This window comes from Acanthopagrus latus, chromosome 8 (genome assembly GCF_904848185.1).
Source record: "Acanthopagrus latus isolate v.2019 chromosome 8, fAcaLat1.1, whole genome shotgun sequence".
Classification (NCBI taxonomy): domain Eukaryota; kingdom Metazoa; phylum Chordata; class Actinopteri; order Spariformes; family Sparidae; genus Acanthopagrus; species Acanthopagrus latus.
The window spans coordinates 24,901,963-24,915,235 of record NC_051046.1 but is presented as its reverse complement, the minus strand read 5'-3'; the positions used below and the strand labels follow the sequence as shown (position 1 = coordinate 24,915,235).

The following is a 13,273-nucleotide window of genomic DNA, read 5'->3' as shown; positions in this document are numbered from 1 at the left end:
ACCCTGCCACCTTTCTCGCTTCAGCAGTGTTTTGGTGACCTTATTTTCCTCTGAGTATAGCTTGTTTATTCACTAAGGAAAAAAAACAAGTTTTAACTTCTTCTCCAAAACTCCGTGGTGCCACTTTAATAGATTAAGGCATTTATGATTTTAATGTTGGAGCTGTTAAAGGTGGGGGGGTCACATTAATTTATATACTTTATATATTGTCATACACTGTGAAGTTTGATTTCTAATTATGATATAGCATATTGTAGTTGTTGAAAATATTTTTGCCTTAATAATTTGAATCTGTAAAGGAACACAGTTTAACAAGTAAATGATGGCTAATAGAGTAGAGTGCAATATTTCCCTCTGAAATGTAGCTGAGTAGAAGTATGAGTATGGGCAATATTGTGAAAGGTGCCAAAAAGTCATTCTAGAGTAAAAGTAAAGACGTCATGTTAAAACATCACATAGGTAAAAGTGAAAGTCACCTCTACAGTATGACTAGTACTCGAGTAAATGTCTTAAAGTACCTGATTTTTACACAAAGGTGGACAAATCAGGCCTACCAGGGCCTTCCAACATGCCATCCTGGCCAAGATTATGTGGCCCCTGATGGTATGAGGTCCCTATTTTGTGGTTGAGTCTTCCCCAGAGTCGAAGTGGTTTGAAAAGGTTTGAAAGAGTAAATTATTATGTTGAGAGGTATTCTTGTACAGAGAGGCAACCCGAAGTGGCTGCAGCTGGCATTGAGGTCATGACCGGCAGGAAGAGGAGAGCAGCAGAGGTGCTACAGGTGGCTGAGGCAGTGGAAGCCAGTGGGGAATGTGGCCATCAGCAGAGCCGCTCTCGGTTAATTTCCCAGGACCAGAATCTGCAAAGCTCTGGGCAAAGAGGGATGCCGTCTCATCCAGGATGAAGTTCAACCTGGATCGTATGAAGAAAGAGCAAGCCTTACTAGCCTTACTGGTTTGGTAAGCAGAAGCTTGCAGTGGCTACAATTTTGGCTAATGTTATCAGAGTTCAGATAGATGTGACAGATGTGACTAAGTGACATTGTTCAACCAGTTTGTTGACTTCACAACTCTCCTCTCTACTTGTGCCACAGTTACACAACGTTTCACCATTCACCTTCCAGTAATATGCATGACCACTGTGTTCACCAAAAGCCTGACAGACTCACCCACTTTTGTATTAGTTCCTAGGCTATTCCGCTGCACATGACCCATCCTAACCATTTTGCAGGCAACAGTCACCCATCCTCTCCGTTTGTGATATCAGCGTGGGCAATCACTGCCAGATTAACCCCTAACAGGACCTCAGGGCAGACATTTTCTGATGACTCCCTACTACCCTCTGTGAAAGGTTTAGACACAGACCCAGAAAAAAAAACAGCATTAATGTGTAAATAAGACAAACTGGCCCCAGGTTTAACTAATGTCTAGACTCCTGGTTTTTGTTGATAAAAAGGCTTAACGTGCTATAACTTGAATCTATAAGCATCTAAGAGATTGCCTTGTTTGCAGTAGGCAGTACTTGCAGTACTTCTACACCCACTATACAAGTTCGTTCCACAGGTGTCCACGTGTGAGAGGAGGCTTTAAGCGGATTCATTACAAACGAAGGAGCTTTGGCTTTCCCACAGGAAATGTCATCGAAGGTGTTTAGCATCATAAAGGGTGTTTAGAACGCAAATACAAACGTCTCTGTTCAAAATATACAAGTCTATGAAATGAAACATAAAACTAAAACTTGGAAAAAAAAAGAACAGGCTTTAATTTTGCCTGAAAGTGTGGACAGAGGATGTTCATAATCAGTTTCTGTGTGGAGAAACACTGAGATTTAAATACTTTTTTGTTTCCTACAGCCCTGCAAAATGTGTGTGTGTGTTTGTGTGTGTAGGTGTATTACTCATGTTGTGGGGAAATATGTATGTGTTTGCACAGTCACATTGTGGAGACCCATCTTCCTTATGGGGGCAAAATGTCCCCAAAATGGAAACTACATTACATTTCAGTGTGAAGACTTGGTTTAAAGTTTGGCTAAGGTTAGGATCAGGCAAAGGTTAGGAAAAGGGTTAGGTATGATTGTGTGGCCATCATCCTCTTCCTGAATACTGCCTTGATGTGTCTCCATGACTTCACGTGTGTTCTATTTCTCAAGTTACACTTCCTGTCTTACAGAAAAGACACAAAAGTTTGCCCTCTAGTGGTCAAAGCAGAGTTTTACAGTAGCTCTCAACCATTTAGCAAAAAGGAAGCGAAACCCATCTTGGTTCTCAGTCCAAACTAAAAACAAGTCTTTTATTCGTTGAATGTTATATAATACATACATTGGTAGTAAGGCATAAATAGTACAGTGCAAGTCCATTCCTGAAGCAACATCCTATTTTTTTTTTTTTTTTTTAAAAAAAGAAAAACTGTGGCTCAGCAGGTGGGCCGTCGTTAAGAAAGGGTTATAGACAACATCCTCATGCTCTCTCCATCTCCAGTTCTACTCTCCACAAACAGATCCACGTCTGTGAGAGAGAAAAAAAAGGAAATTAGACATTTTTGAACTGTAATTGTTCTTTTTTACTTCTATTTCCCCACATATAACTTAGGTCTGTTGTTGTCCTAAGTTAGTTTAATTTCTGGACGATTGGAAGTGTAAATGTACACAATGTTTGCTCTTACCCGCGAGGTATGCACTGAAGGTCATCTGCACAGGGACAGTGGTCACGGGGACCCTCCTGATCCCAGGCCAGCATGTCCATCAACAGGTTGGAGTGGTTCCAGCAGGACTCCCCCTTCTCCGGTCTGGGATTACACACTGGAAACAACAGCTCTGGAGGAACCAGCAGAGAGACAAATAACAGAAGTCCAAAACTGACTTTACTTTGCCCGGCATTCAGCCAAAGTGGCCACTGTAGCTCCACTTTCATTAACTGGCCATTTCCTATAGTAACACACAAGCTAAAAAATAGAAGCCAGCATCAGATGCTCAGGTCCAGTTTGACAGAGATTAAAGGGGGACTCCAGAATCTCTCCAACCAGAACTTTTTTCCAATTGTTTTCATGCCTCACTGGCCACTGGGAACATCAATCTTTGAAGCTAGTCAACTAATGAACAAGTTGGGTGGCGATGTAAGAGCCAACCTGGTACATTGGTCAGACAATAATGGCTATATGTTGTCAAGGGACAACCAAAGTTTGACAACCACATTTGCATGATAATTGCAAATATATTATATATATATATATACATTCTACGACTTCTACGACTCTATGATCAGCCGATATCTCATTCAGATCAGATCAGATGTTTTTGACTCGCTTATATCAGTATCAGCATGTGCTCAATATATCCAGAATCTGTCAGGCTCTAAATGTTATCCCATGCAGGCTATTGTGCAATTAGTTTGAGCAGTGGAAAAAGGCAAATGAAGATGGTTTTGGCTAGTTTAATTTAGTTTTTCTGATCAGTTTGAATGAAATTTTCTTTTCATGATGGTCAAACTAATGTTTCTGCAAATGAAATCTGGTGGCTTTGACGGTTGCTCCTGGTTAAATAAAATGGATCTTAGAATAGTCTGAACCTGTCAGTGGCAAAAACAAGTATTTCAGGTGGATGTACTTTGAAGGTGTCTGCAGAGATTACACTGCAGCCCATTTCACGGCTCTCGGCTCTGCAGTAGCTACATAATGCACCAGTTTAAAAAAAAAGCTGTCCCCATTTATCACTTTGGCGCATAAACGTGAGGAGATAGGGTGCAAAAAATCCTAAAATACCTTTTTAGACAAGTCTCAGAGAAGAGCCTTTTTTTTATGGATGTCTCTTTTCAGTTTAATTTTATCAGAGCTTGATGTGTTTTGACTGGCTGCAACCTGAATTACTGATAGACTACATACTTTTTTTAAAATTATATACCATTTTGATTTGACACTGGACGTCCTGAAAGCTTCTTTGTGACTAGATATATGCAGTGGTCTATGTGTCTCTTTTTTTATAATTTAAGCGGGTCAGTTCAAAATTGTATGTTCAAACTACAGAAAAATAAACAAAAACAACAACAAAAAACAGTATATGATGACACAACTGTGCTGGTTAAAATATGATATTAACGACAATATATACAGTAGATCGAAATGGGAGAAAGTCAGACAGAACCAAATGGGCAAAAATGAAAGCTTCTGTGAGTGACACATGGGAAGACATGTGCATGAAGCTAGTTTAACCTGAGCCCAACAGACTTGACTTGAGGATGTGGAGGTCTGTCTGTCGTATCACTGTTGACGCTCACCTCGTTGAAAGGCACAGCAGAGGTCCGGCCTGCAGTCACTCTGACCCTGACAGATAGTTCCCTCGGTTCCTGCGGTGGCATTGACTGTACACTGGCCCCACACACACATCTGATCCGAGCAACACTCCTCATCTATAGTGCAGGGCTGAGTGGGAGACACACATCCAGACATGCAAAATTGTATGTAAAGCACACATAGTCTGCTGCTGCATTCATGGGCTGAGTATTTTTCTCCCATTGTTGATTCTATGGATTCATTTCAGTATATCTGGTAAAAGCCACTACTCTATGTGTAGCTTGTTTCATATTGAGATATTTATGACATATTATTTATTAATGCTGTTCTCCCGTACAGGATTAACACATTGTTAGTTTGTAATATTGTCCTGAATGATGCTAAGAGCTACAGAGTTGAAGTGCAGAGTTAGGTGATGATTCCCTGGGCTTGTCACTACAAGAAACACAAGACACATAATTTCTCATTATACATAGCCATTTGATCCCTTGCTGAAATAGAAGTAATGGTTACTGCAGCTTTAAAGGGGAACTATGTAAACATTTTAACTTAGAATTTTAACATTTACATTTTTTATGAGGTAATGATACAAAAAACTAAATAAACAAGCTGTTTTAAGAGGAAAACGAGGTCCAAGAACACGTTTGAAGCTAGATAGGTGGCAGGGTCTGCCACATATGAACAGAGTAAAACACTATAAAACTGAATTGCCCTTTAAGGTCAGTTTGTTTATTCATTTTATTCAGTGAAGAACAACAAATCTGATCGTTCTCTTCTGATTAAAATGTCTTCCCCAAAACTACGAAGTGCTTCTTTAAAGTTGTAATCTGTAAAATATGTCCAGAATCAAAAGCAGCTTGTACATTGGCAGCGGCATAACACCAGAGCAATCGACAACTGCTGCTCTTTGCTAGCTGTCCTTGGCTGTAGCTAGCTACCATTAGCTAACTAGCTCATGGCTCGGTTAGCCGTTGAGGCCATGCCCTAGAGTTTGCCTTTGCTCACAGGGGGGAAGTAACCATGTTCAACAGGGCCCAAGTGTGAACGTGACTAGACACCGAACTGGGACTTGACTTGTACGGTTGTATTTTCTGTTTCGTACGGACAATAGAAATAGGAGTTTTTCATTTCTTGAGTTTATTTAGCTAAATTGTGATACTTTAAGCTGGCTGAAACTGCAGGGGCTGTCAGACCATCGCCACTTGCTGGGACAGAGTAGTATTATGGGACAGGACGGGCAGGGGCTAGCTGGTTAGCATGCTAACTTTAGTAGCCCTCTCTGCAACACAATACACAGATGTCTTTGACATTACATCAACACTGTTGTTTCTTTGCATTCTGTTGATAAGGTTCGTTAATTTTTTGAATGTTTTAACTTGCAATGCTGGCCAGAACTTTGCCTTTATAACCAAACAGACATCAGCATAAACAACGACATAAAAAGTGAACAATGGCAACAAAGTCCTCACCATATCCGTTGGAATGCAGGGGAGGCACTTAGAGTTCTCAATCTCATACAGGCAGTATTTCAGCTCACCACAGTCCTCATCCACCATGCATTCCTGGGATGAGAGAGTTGACAAGAGTTACATAAACAGTCGAAAGGATTTGAGTTCATTTTAGTGCCGTTGATTCAAATCAGCTTCCCCTCATGTTGCACTGAAAGGGATCATTCAAAATGTTTGATTATTTGAACGGTTGTTGTGTGTATCAGGCATAAATCTAAAGGTTAGCTCATCTGATGACACTGTAATAGGACACGCTACCAGGAATCACTCAACCAAATGTAATTATGGTTTACATTTTCCTGTAGCAGAGACACGGTTGCCCACTGCAACCTCAATTAATGGGTTCCTCGCGGTTGAAGGTTGCAGTTGTGTTTCTGCCAGCCACAGTCCATCTCCATGGACACTGTCTGACAGACAACATCAGCAAAATCTGAATCACGCAGAGGGGCTAAGTCTCAAGAGTTTTCACTCCACTACATTCCTAGAGTTGTAAATACAAAAAAAAGTTACAAGTTACTTTGCAGATGCTGCATCAGAGCCAAAGTAGCACATTTTTAAATACATATATTTTATCAGCAACCAGATAGAAAAAAAAGAACCCTCATACCAATAATCAGAGAAATGTAGAATACCAGATCTGATAATCAACCAGGCCAATACTCAGTCGACCCATAGCACACCGTATATACACATGTAAATGTATGTATGATTTACTTTTACTTGGACTTTTGATGCTCAGGTACATTTTTTTTTGTTGCCAGAAAATGACTTTTAAAACTCAGCCCATAAGCATAATATATGACGCTTTAAAGGGGCATTATGTTGTTTTGGAGAAGAACACACACTGAGAATTGTAATATTTACAATATAAATGAGGTAATAACACCAACTCTGAAAAATTTATTCTTTCCATAACTGAACAAACAAGCTGTTCTCTGAGGAAAATAAGGTCCCCAGAACACTGTTTGAGGCAAGCTTGAGAGATGGCAGGGTCCGCCACATATGAACAAAGTAACAAAGTGTTTATTCAGTCATGAAAATGAAGACAGTTTATTTCTTAAGTTTGTTTAGGCATAAAAAAAATCAGTTGATGAAGATGTTTCGCTTGTGATTAAAGTCTCTTCCTCATAAAAATCTCCTCTACATAGTGCACCTTTAAGATACTTCCTCGAGTACTATTTGTATGAATTACTTTCACATTAACCAAAGTAATACTGGAACATGATGTCTTTACTTTTACTTAGGTATGACTTTTGGGTACTTCATCAGCACTCACTGAGCACCATACACATGATGTTAATCCATGTTTCTTTGGTCAGTTATCTACAGGAACATCAAAAACATAATACAACAATACAGAGGGCATTGCTTATTTTTTCAGAATTAGGGCAGGCTTTTCCTGCTGAATAAATGGACAAGTTTAGATGAGCTTTTCTTGTCACACTTTGGAATGCTAATCAGATATTCGAGATTTAGTTTGACTCTTTTCCAGTGGTCAGAGGAAACAGTGTGTGCCAAAAACAGCGCTGGCCTGCTGTGAAGTCATCATTTCGAAGGGTTTTTTGTTTTGTTTTTTTTGGTCTTTATCTTGTGTGTTCTGCCTCTGGGAAATTCAGCATAGAAACGGAGCCAACTCCCTCAAACAGAATGCGGTATTGAGGCTAACTGGACTGTGTCACAGTCAGAGGCCGGATCAGAATCTGTTTGTTATTAAACAGGGTTACTCAGAATGATAATCTGTAGAGCGTAACTGCTGCATCTTTGTGAGGTGCTGATGTGCTCTCTGGTGAATCTGTCCTCAAAATATATGCATAGTCACTGTGTAACCGTGTGTCTCTGATGTCTAATTCCCTCTTCCTTCTAATACACCCTCCTCTACCTGGGACATTCTATTTCATGAAGCTGTCATTGGAAATATGATGGGAAAAAAGAATCATTTCAAGTTGTGTCTGATTTGTTGTCAATATGCACATATGCACAGCAATACTGTGGTTCTTTCACTCTGCACTAGCCATGACATAAGATATTCGTGAGGCGGTGACACTGGAAACTACAAACGGCCTTCAATAACCCACAATTACCTTAATAAATCCCAGATGACTACAGCTGTCATTAGTCTCACAGGCATAGTAGCCACTTCTACCTCTCTGTTAGAATATTTTCCACAATCTACCTTGCAGAAAATGGAGAAAGACCGGTCACTTAAGCCTACTCACTAAACATTAGACTCGACTATTTAGGCTGTTTTTGTGCTCAGACATCACCGTGGCAGGGGCCTCTGCACATGGCATTTGACCTGTTGGAGCACACAGAGGCTTTTATGCTCAACATCTTATCCATTGCATCCGTTCCATCAGGGGAGAAATATTTTTGGAAGAAACAGGAAGTCACTGAGTGTTGCGACGGACCAAACTTTTCTGTACACTCTGTACTCACAGTGCTTTGTATCAATCACCTCTCAGTGCAAGGGAAGAGCTTTTCATTGTAACATTATGTCTACTCATGGACATACGTCATACAATATCCAAAGGAAACAGGTATTCAGGAATTACTGTAACTTAGACAGGAAGTTTCTTTTTCAAACAATTTGAAGGGAAACCCGAGGTATGAGTAATAGCTGGTTACAGAGAGAGAACAGAGGGAAATGTGTCCTGCATCTTGTCTGTCAAGATAAGGCAATGGACAAATGAAAAGATGCTGCAGGAGTGATGCCACTTGTCGAGCGTGCATCAGATTATATGAAGATGAGACCTGTCTGGTTGTGGAAGGTGATGTTTGAGTCGACACTGCTGTGCAATAAGAAAAGAGACCAAAAAAACCCAAAACAAAACCAGAATTACAGTGTGAGCTTTTATGGAACACATGACATTTTTTGGGTATCGCAAAACCTTTGAGTGGTATTGCAGTTTAATTTTTGTAGTTACGGGCTGAATGCATTGCCTGTGTGAGCAGTGTGTGTGTGGTGGCACCATTTCATTTCATTTCAGCGTCTATATAAACACCCACAAACACACACACACACACACACACACACACACACACAGCCAGTGTGAGCAGCGCTGCTCACTCGAGGGTCAAGTGAGTTTGCAGCAGCGTCATCTACACATTCAGAGTAGGAACATTTAGCACAGCCTCACCCAAAACCATCCAGCCACTAAATTCCCATTTAAACAACAGTTCTAACTGGCTAGTAACAGACATCTGAAGAGCATCACATTTCAAACACATATTCTAGTTTTATCCTAAAAACACAGAATCGTGTTTTCTACATGAAGTGCTGAGTCAACCAACTTTACTGTGACTTCCTTATAGCAACACGATGCAGTTTATTTTCTCCATAAGTGAATAAACAAGCTGTTCTCAGAGGAAGAGAAGGTCCCAGAACACTGGTTAAAGCAAGAAAGGTGGCAGAGTCCGCCACATACACATAAAATAAAACAGTATCAGTTGTGTTGTCCTTCGAGGTCAGTTTGTTTATTCGGTTTATTCAGTCATGAAAATTAAGTGTGTTTGTTGATTTATTTATTTTTTGTTTAGGCATAAAATCAGTCAGTGAAGATCTTTCTCTCCTGATGTGCACAGAGTCTACAAAGTGCACCTTTTACTGTAATTCAAGTGTAACTCCACGTACATGGCGAACAATCTATAGTCGTTCAGTTTAGAGGAGCAGACTTTACCCTGCCTGGCTTGCAGGCTTTTCTGCTCCCTGGCATTTTTTTTCCAGCAGCAAGCTCTATTAACGTAACCACTTTCTGTACAGCTGCCAGGAAAGGAAAAGATCAAAACCACCGTTGTAAAGGAAAATGGCAAAACAGGCGGCGAGGAGCAGTAATGACCTCAATCCAAGCTGGCCTCCTTTCAGCTACAACTATGAAAAGTATATGGTAGGTCTGACTGCCGGATGATCTCATTCTTTATAAAACAAGCTGGGACAATACGGCCACAGTCTTACAAAGCCCTCCTCTCTGTCTATTTCTTACTTAGTAAAGAATGTAAAACCCTAATCTCTTGACACATTTTTAAGTACAAATAACATGTGACTGATGCTCAGTGGAATGCTATAAAAGTAGACTCAAGCCTTTATCTGTGTTTACAAAGGGCTGCCTTCGCCGTTTGCATCATCACTTCAGAGAAACATCATCATCGTCAGAGAAACATTTGATCTAATGCTGGAGCAGCTGGATTTTGTGGTTCTGCCTGAAAACCAAACACACATTTCCGGAATCCTGAGTCAACAGCCTCTCAGCTGGACAAGCAGACCCAACGAGTCACACTGCCATACGGCCCCTCCAAAAGACAACTACACCTCGATCCGATATTTGGCGTTTTTTTTAGTCACGTCAGCGTCGAGATGGAAACCAAATTACCAGGAAACAGGTAGGACGAGAGCGCTTCAAGGCCCACAGTCTAATAATTATTCACATGCAGACCACACAGACAGGGAAGAGGAGGGACTCACGTGATCCACTCTGTTCCACTGGCCAGAGATCTCCATGTGGATGTGGGAAAGATGAACCTCTCCTGTTTGGTTATTAGTTTCCTACCAATGGAAAAAAAATGTGATATATTGTGTCAGAGCTCAAACAAAAAAGCTATTATACTGTAAAAAAGAACATGGGGAAAAACACCTTATCGCTATAATTACTTTTACAGGACTTGGAGAGAACTGCCACATATGTAAAAGAGGTAGCACAGAGCCTTTTGTGGCTCCAGAGAAAGCTGCATTCAGTTGTGATCATGAATTACCTGATGTCACTCCATGGATACGTTGCATTGTTGGTAATGTGGCCACCAGGTTTTGAAACACGGTCCACTGATTTAGCATTGTTATGAAAACGAATGATCAAAATCGATGGAGCACAACCAGAGATATACACCTTTTGTGTTCAACACGTCTTCCTTTTCAAAAACCTGGCGCCTACATTACCCACCATGCAACTTAGCCACTTAGTGACATCACGGGAGGCAATAGGCCACACCGGACTTCATACTACTATTTTCGCATATGCAGAAGTATTGTAAACACACTTCAATGTTTAAAATTGGTGAAGTTACCCTTTAAAAAAAAAACTATTTTCTAAATCCATACCTTGTCTGTGCTATCTAGGACCTGAACAGCTCTATCCCCATCCTTTATCATCGTCCTGGTCTTGTTGTGGTAGGTAGGACGCAGATCCAGTGATGTTAAAGATGATTTAGCGCTCTCAGTAGCTATCTGTTGGATTGAATGTCAAGATATACATTCATAAAGCTTATATTAAATAAAGCACATGGCATTTCCATTACTTCCTTACATCAGCTTTCCGTATGGGAGCGAGGGGGAGTATAAATCCCACGGTGGCTATAACTGTAGAGAGCTTGTCGATACGCAGCATCCACTGGTCGGTATTAATCTCCACTTCTTGGATGACAGGAGGGGAAAACTTCACAGTTGTTACAAATGATCAAAACCAGACACAGGATAGTGAAACCTCGGCAGGCTTTATAGATCTGCTGAAGTCCAATTTCAGGGAAAAAGAAACAGAGCCTTACAGCTGGGGCCAAAAATAAGCTGGGTGTGCTGTGAGTAACACATACTGGGTTAAAGTTGCACAGTGTTAACCTTTTCTTTTATTGGACTGTCGGCGACGGAATTTCACTAAGTACACAAGTATTGTACTTTAAGTGGCTCTTTTAATGTGACATTGTATGAGGTACTTGTCCCTAGTCAATGTATTAGCTATACAGCAGATGACAGACAGCTACCCTTTTTCTCTGTAGCTTCTCTGTAGCTTCATGATCTAAGTCTCTGGAGACCCAGAGATCCCAAACTGACTTTAAAAGATGTTATATACACACTTTCTTCAGCCGAAAATCTTCAGCCAAAATCTGTAGCTGCTGAGCTAAAAGTGTTAGCAAGGACATCGACTGAAATGGGTGCACAAGCTCAACAGCCCATTGAGGGTGTGAATGATCGTGACATCAGCTTTGTAGCTGTGCGGTGCCGTTTCGTTTTTGTTTGGTTTTAATTTTTCAGTTTTCAAACAAGTCCTCATCTACTTCAGTGGTTCAGGAGAAGGCTACACTGCTCTTTTGCTGTGAAGCTCTGGAAATGTTTTGTGCACAACAATATGAGGGTGAAGTAGATAATGACTGAATATTTATTCTGGGGTGAACTTATCCTTTAAGGCCCGTCCTGTTTGACAAGATGGGAGTGAGACCCCGTCAGGCCGTTCCTGCCAGGTTCTCAGGCTTCATGAAACAGGAATAAACATGGTCAGATCCAGATGTGCTGTGGTCTTGATGTTACAAAGTCTTCATTCTTATTGTTGCAGCCTACCCAGGTTTGCGTTACCGTTTACCCCAATAGGGGAGAGGAATGTAACAACGGCATCCTGTGATAAAGTTGGAACAGTCTGAGTCACTTCTACTTGTAGTAGACAAATTAAGGGTGGCCTGTGTCAAAGTCTGACACCTCAATCACAGCAACTGGCTGAGTTACAGGTGCTGAGACAAAAACTTCCCTTTTACTCAAGTGTGACATTTGTGTGACTTTGTGTGACATTTGACTTCTCACAACGCTGATTTTGTGAAGCTCCTGTGATGAAGAGGACCATTAAAAGTAATCAGATACAGTGTGGGTCAGACATAAAGCAGACATGGAAAGTGTGTGTGGCGTTGGAACACATACTGGGTAAGACTGGCAGTAAGAATGAAGCTGGCAGCTGAACGTGATGTGGCTCTCTCTGACTCTGATCCCAAACACGATCCCAACACATTAGATTCAAACACATTAGATTCAGATACTACACAAATGCCAAGTCACTGGAGCACACAGCACAGCCCTTGTATGAATGAATAAAATGTGACGCAGACCTGGTCGGCAGCCTCCTCCAGTATGTGCTGGGTGTCCTCCATCAGCTCCTCCACCTCTCGGAACATGTCGTTCAGGCTGACCGGGCTCCGCTCCAGGGCGTCCCGCAGGATCACTGCCCCGCTCCGCGCCGCGCCGCCGGTCGCCCACAGCAAGCACAAACTCAAATACACCGACAGCAGCATGGGACCGGACATCTTTCGCTCCTCTTCCTCCTCTCTCTACCGCGCAGCAGAGAAGTGTGACGCACCGAGGGCGCACAGCCGCACACAGCTGGATCCGTTTTATTTGGAAAGTCTGAGCGGCGATGGCCGGATTATTGGCTAAACGAGAACGAATCAGGTTTAATGGCGAGGGAAAGGTTCAAATTGCATTTCCTGAAGTACAGGACAAAATCAAAGGGCTGGCCACGGTGAGGTTTTAATCAGACTGCCATGTAAAAAACAAAAGGTGCAGACAGGGGTTTGCCAGATGTGGTCTGCGAGGACTTCATGGGTGCAGATTCAATCAGTGGAGCTGAGACTAAGAGTTAAAGGGGCACTATGAAGTTTTAGAGGAAAAAAACATCAAACTTAGGAACATTTACAAGTTGTAAATGCAAGTTGTTGGGGAAAATAAAGTCCCAGAGC

The 13,273-nt window shown here is 41.4% G+C and overlaps 1 protein-coding gene across 2 annotated transcripts; it reads right to left on the bottom strand.

Annotated features, from left to right (window-relative positions):
- Window positions 1–2,260: 2,260 nt before the first annotated feature.
- dkk3b (dickkopf WNT signaling pathway inhibitor 3b) lies at window positions 2,261–13,121 on the bottom strand. 2 transcript variants are annotated; one of them, XM_037107612.1, is made up of 8 exons: window positions 12,462–12,604; window positions 11,086–11,192; window positions 10,881–11,006; window positions 10,251–10,331; window positions 5,753–5,845; window positions 4,268–4,412; window positions 2,661–2,811; window positions 2,261–2,503 (listed from the first exon to the last, which is right to left on the bottom strand). In XM_037107612.1, the coding sequence occupies exons 1-8, from the start codon at window positions 12,562–12,564 to the stop codon at window positions 2,479–2,481; spliced, it is 831 nt and encodes a 276-aa protein (XP_036963507.1). In that variant the 5' UTR covers window positions 12,565–12,604; the 3' UTR covers window positions 2,261–2,478. The 2 variants fall into 2 exon arrangements, with proteins under 2 accessions (XP_036963507.1, XP_036963508.1); XM_037107613.1 differs by lacking the exons at window positions 11,086–11,192; window positions 12,462–12,604 and adding an exon at window positions 12,647–13,121.
- Window positions 13,122–13,273: the final 152 nt, after the last annotated feature.

Coding starts and splice junctions, on each gene's coding strand:
- dkk3b (XM_037107612.1), bottom strand. CDS start 12,564: ATGTGTTTGAATCTAATGTGTTGGGATCGTGTTTGGGATCAGAGTCAG. Junction 5,846..10,250: donor AGTGGAACAGAGTGGATCAC/GTGAGTCCCTCC, acceptor CTCTCATCCCAG/GAATGCATGGTGGATGAGGA. Junction 4,413..5,752: donor CCTGCATTCCAACGGATATG/GTGAGGACTTTG, acceptor TCTCCCACTCAG/CCCTGCACTATAGATGAGGA.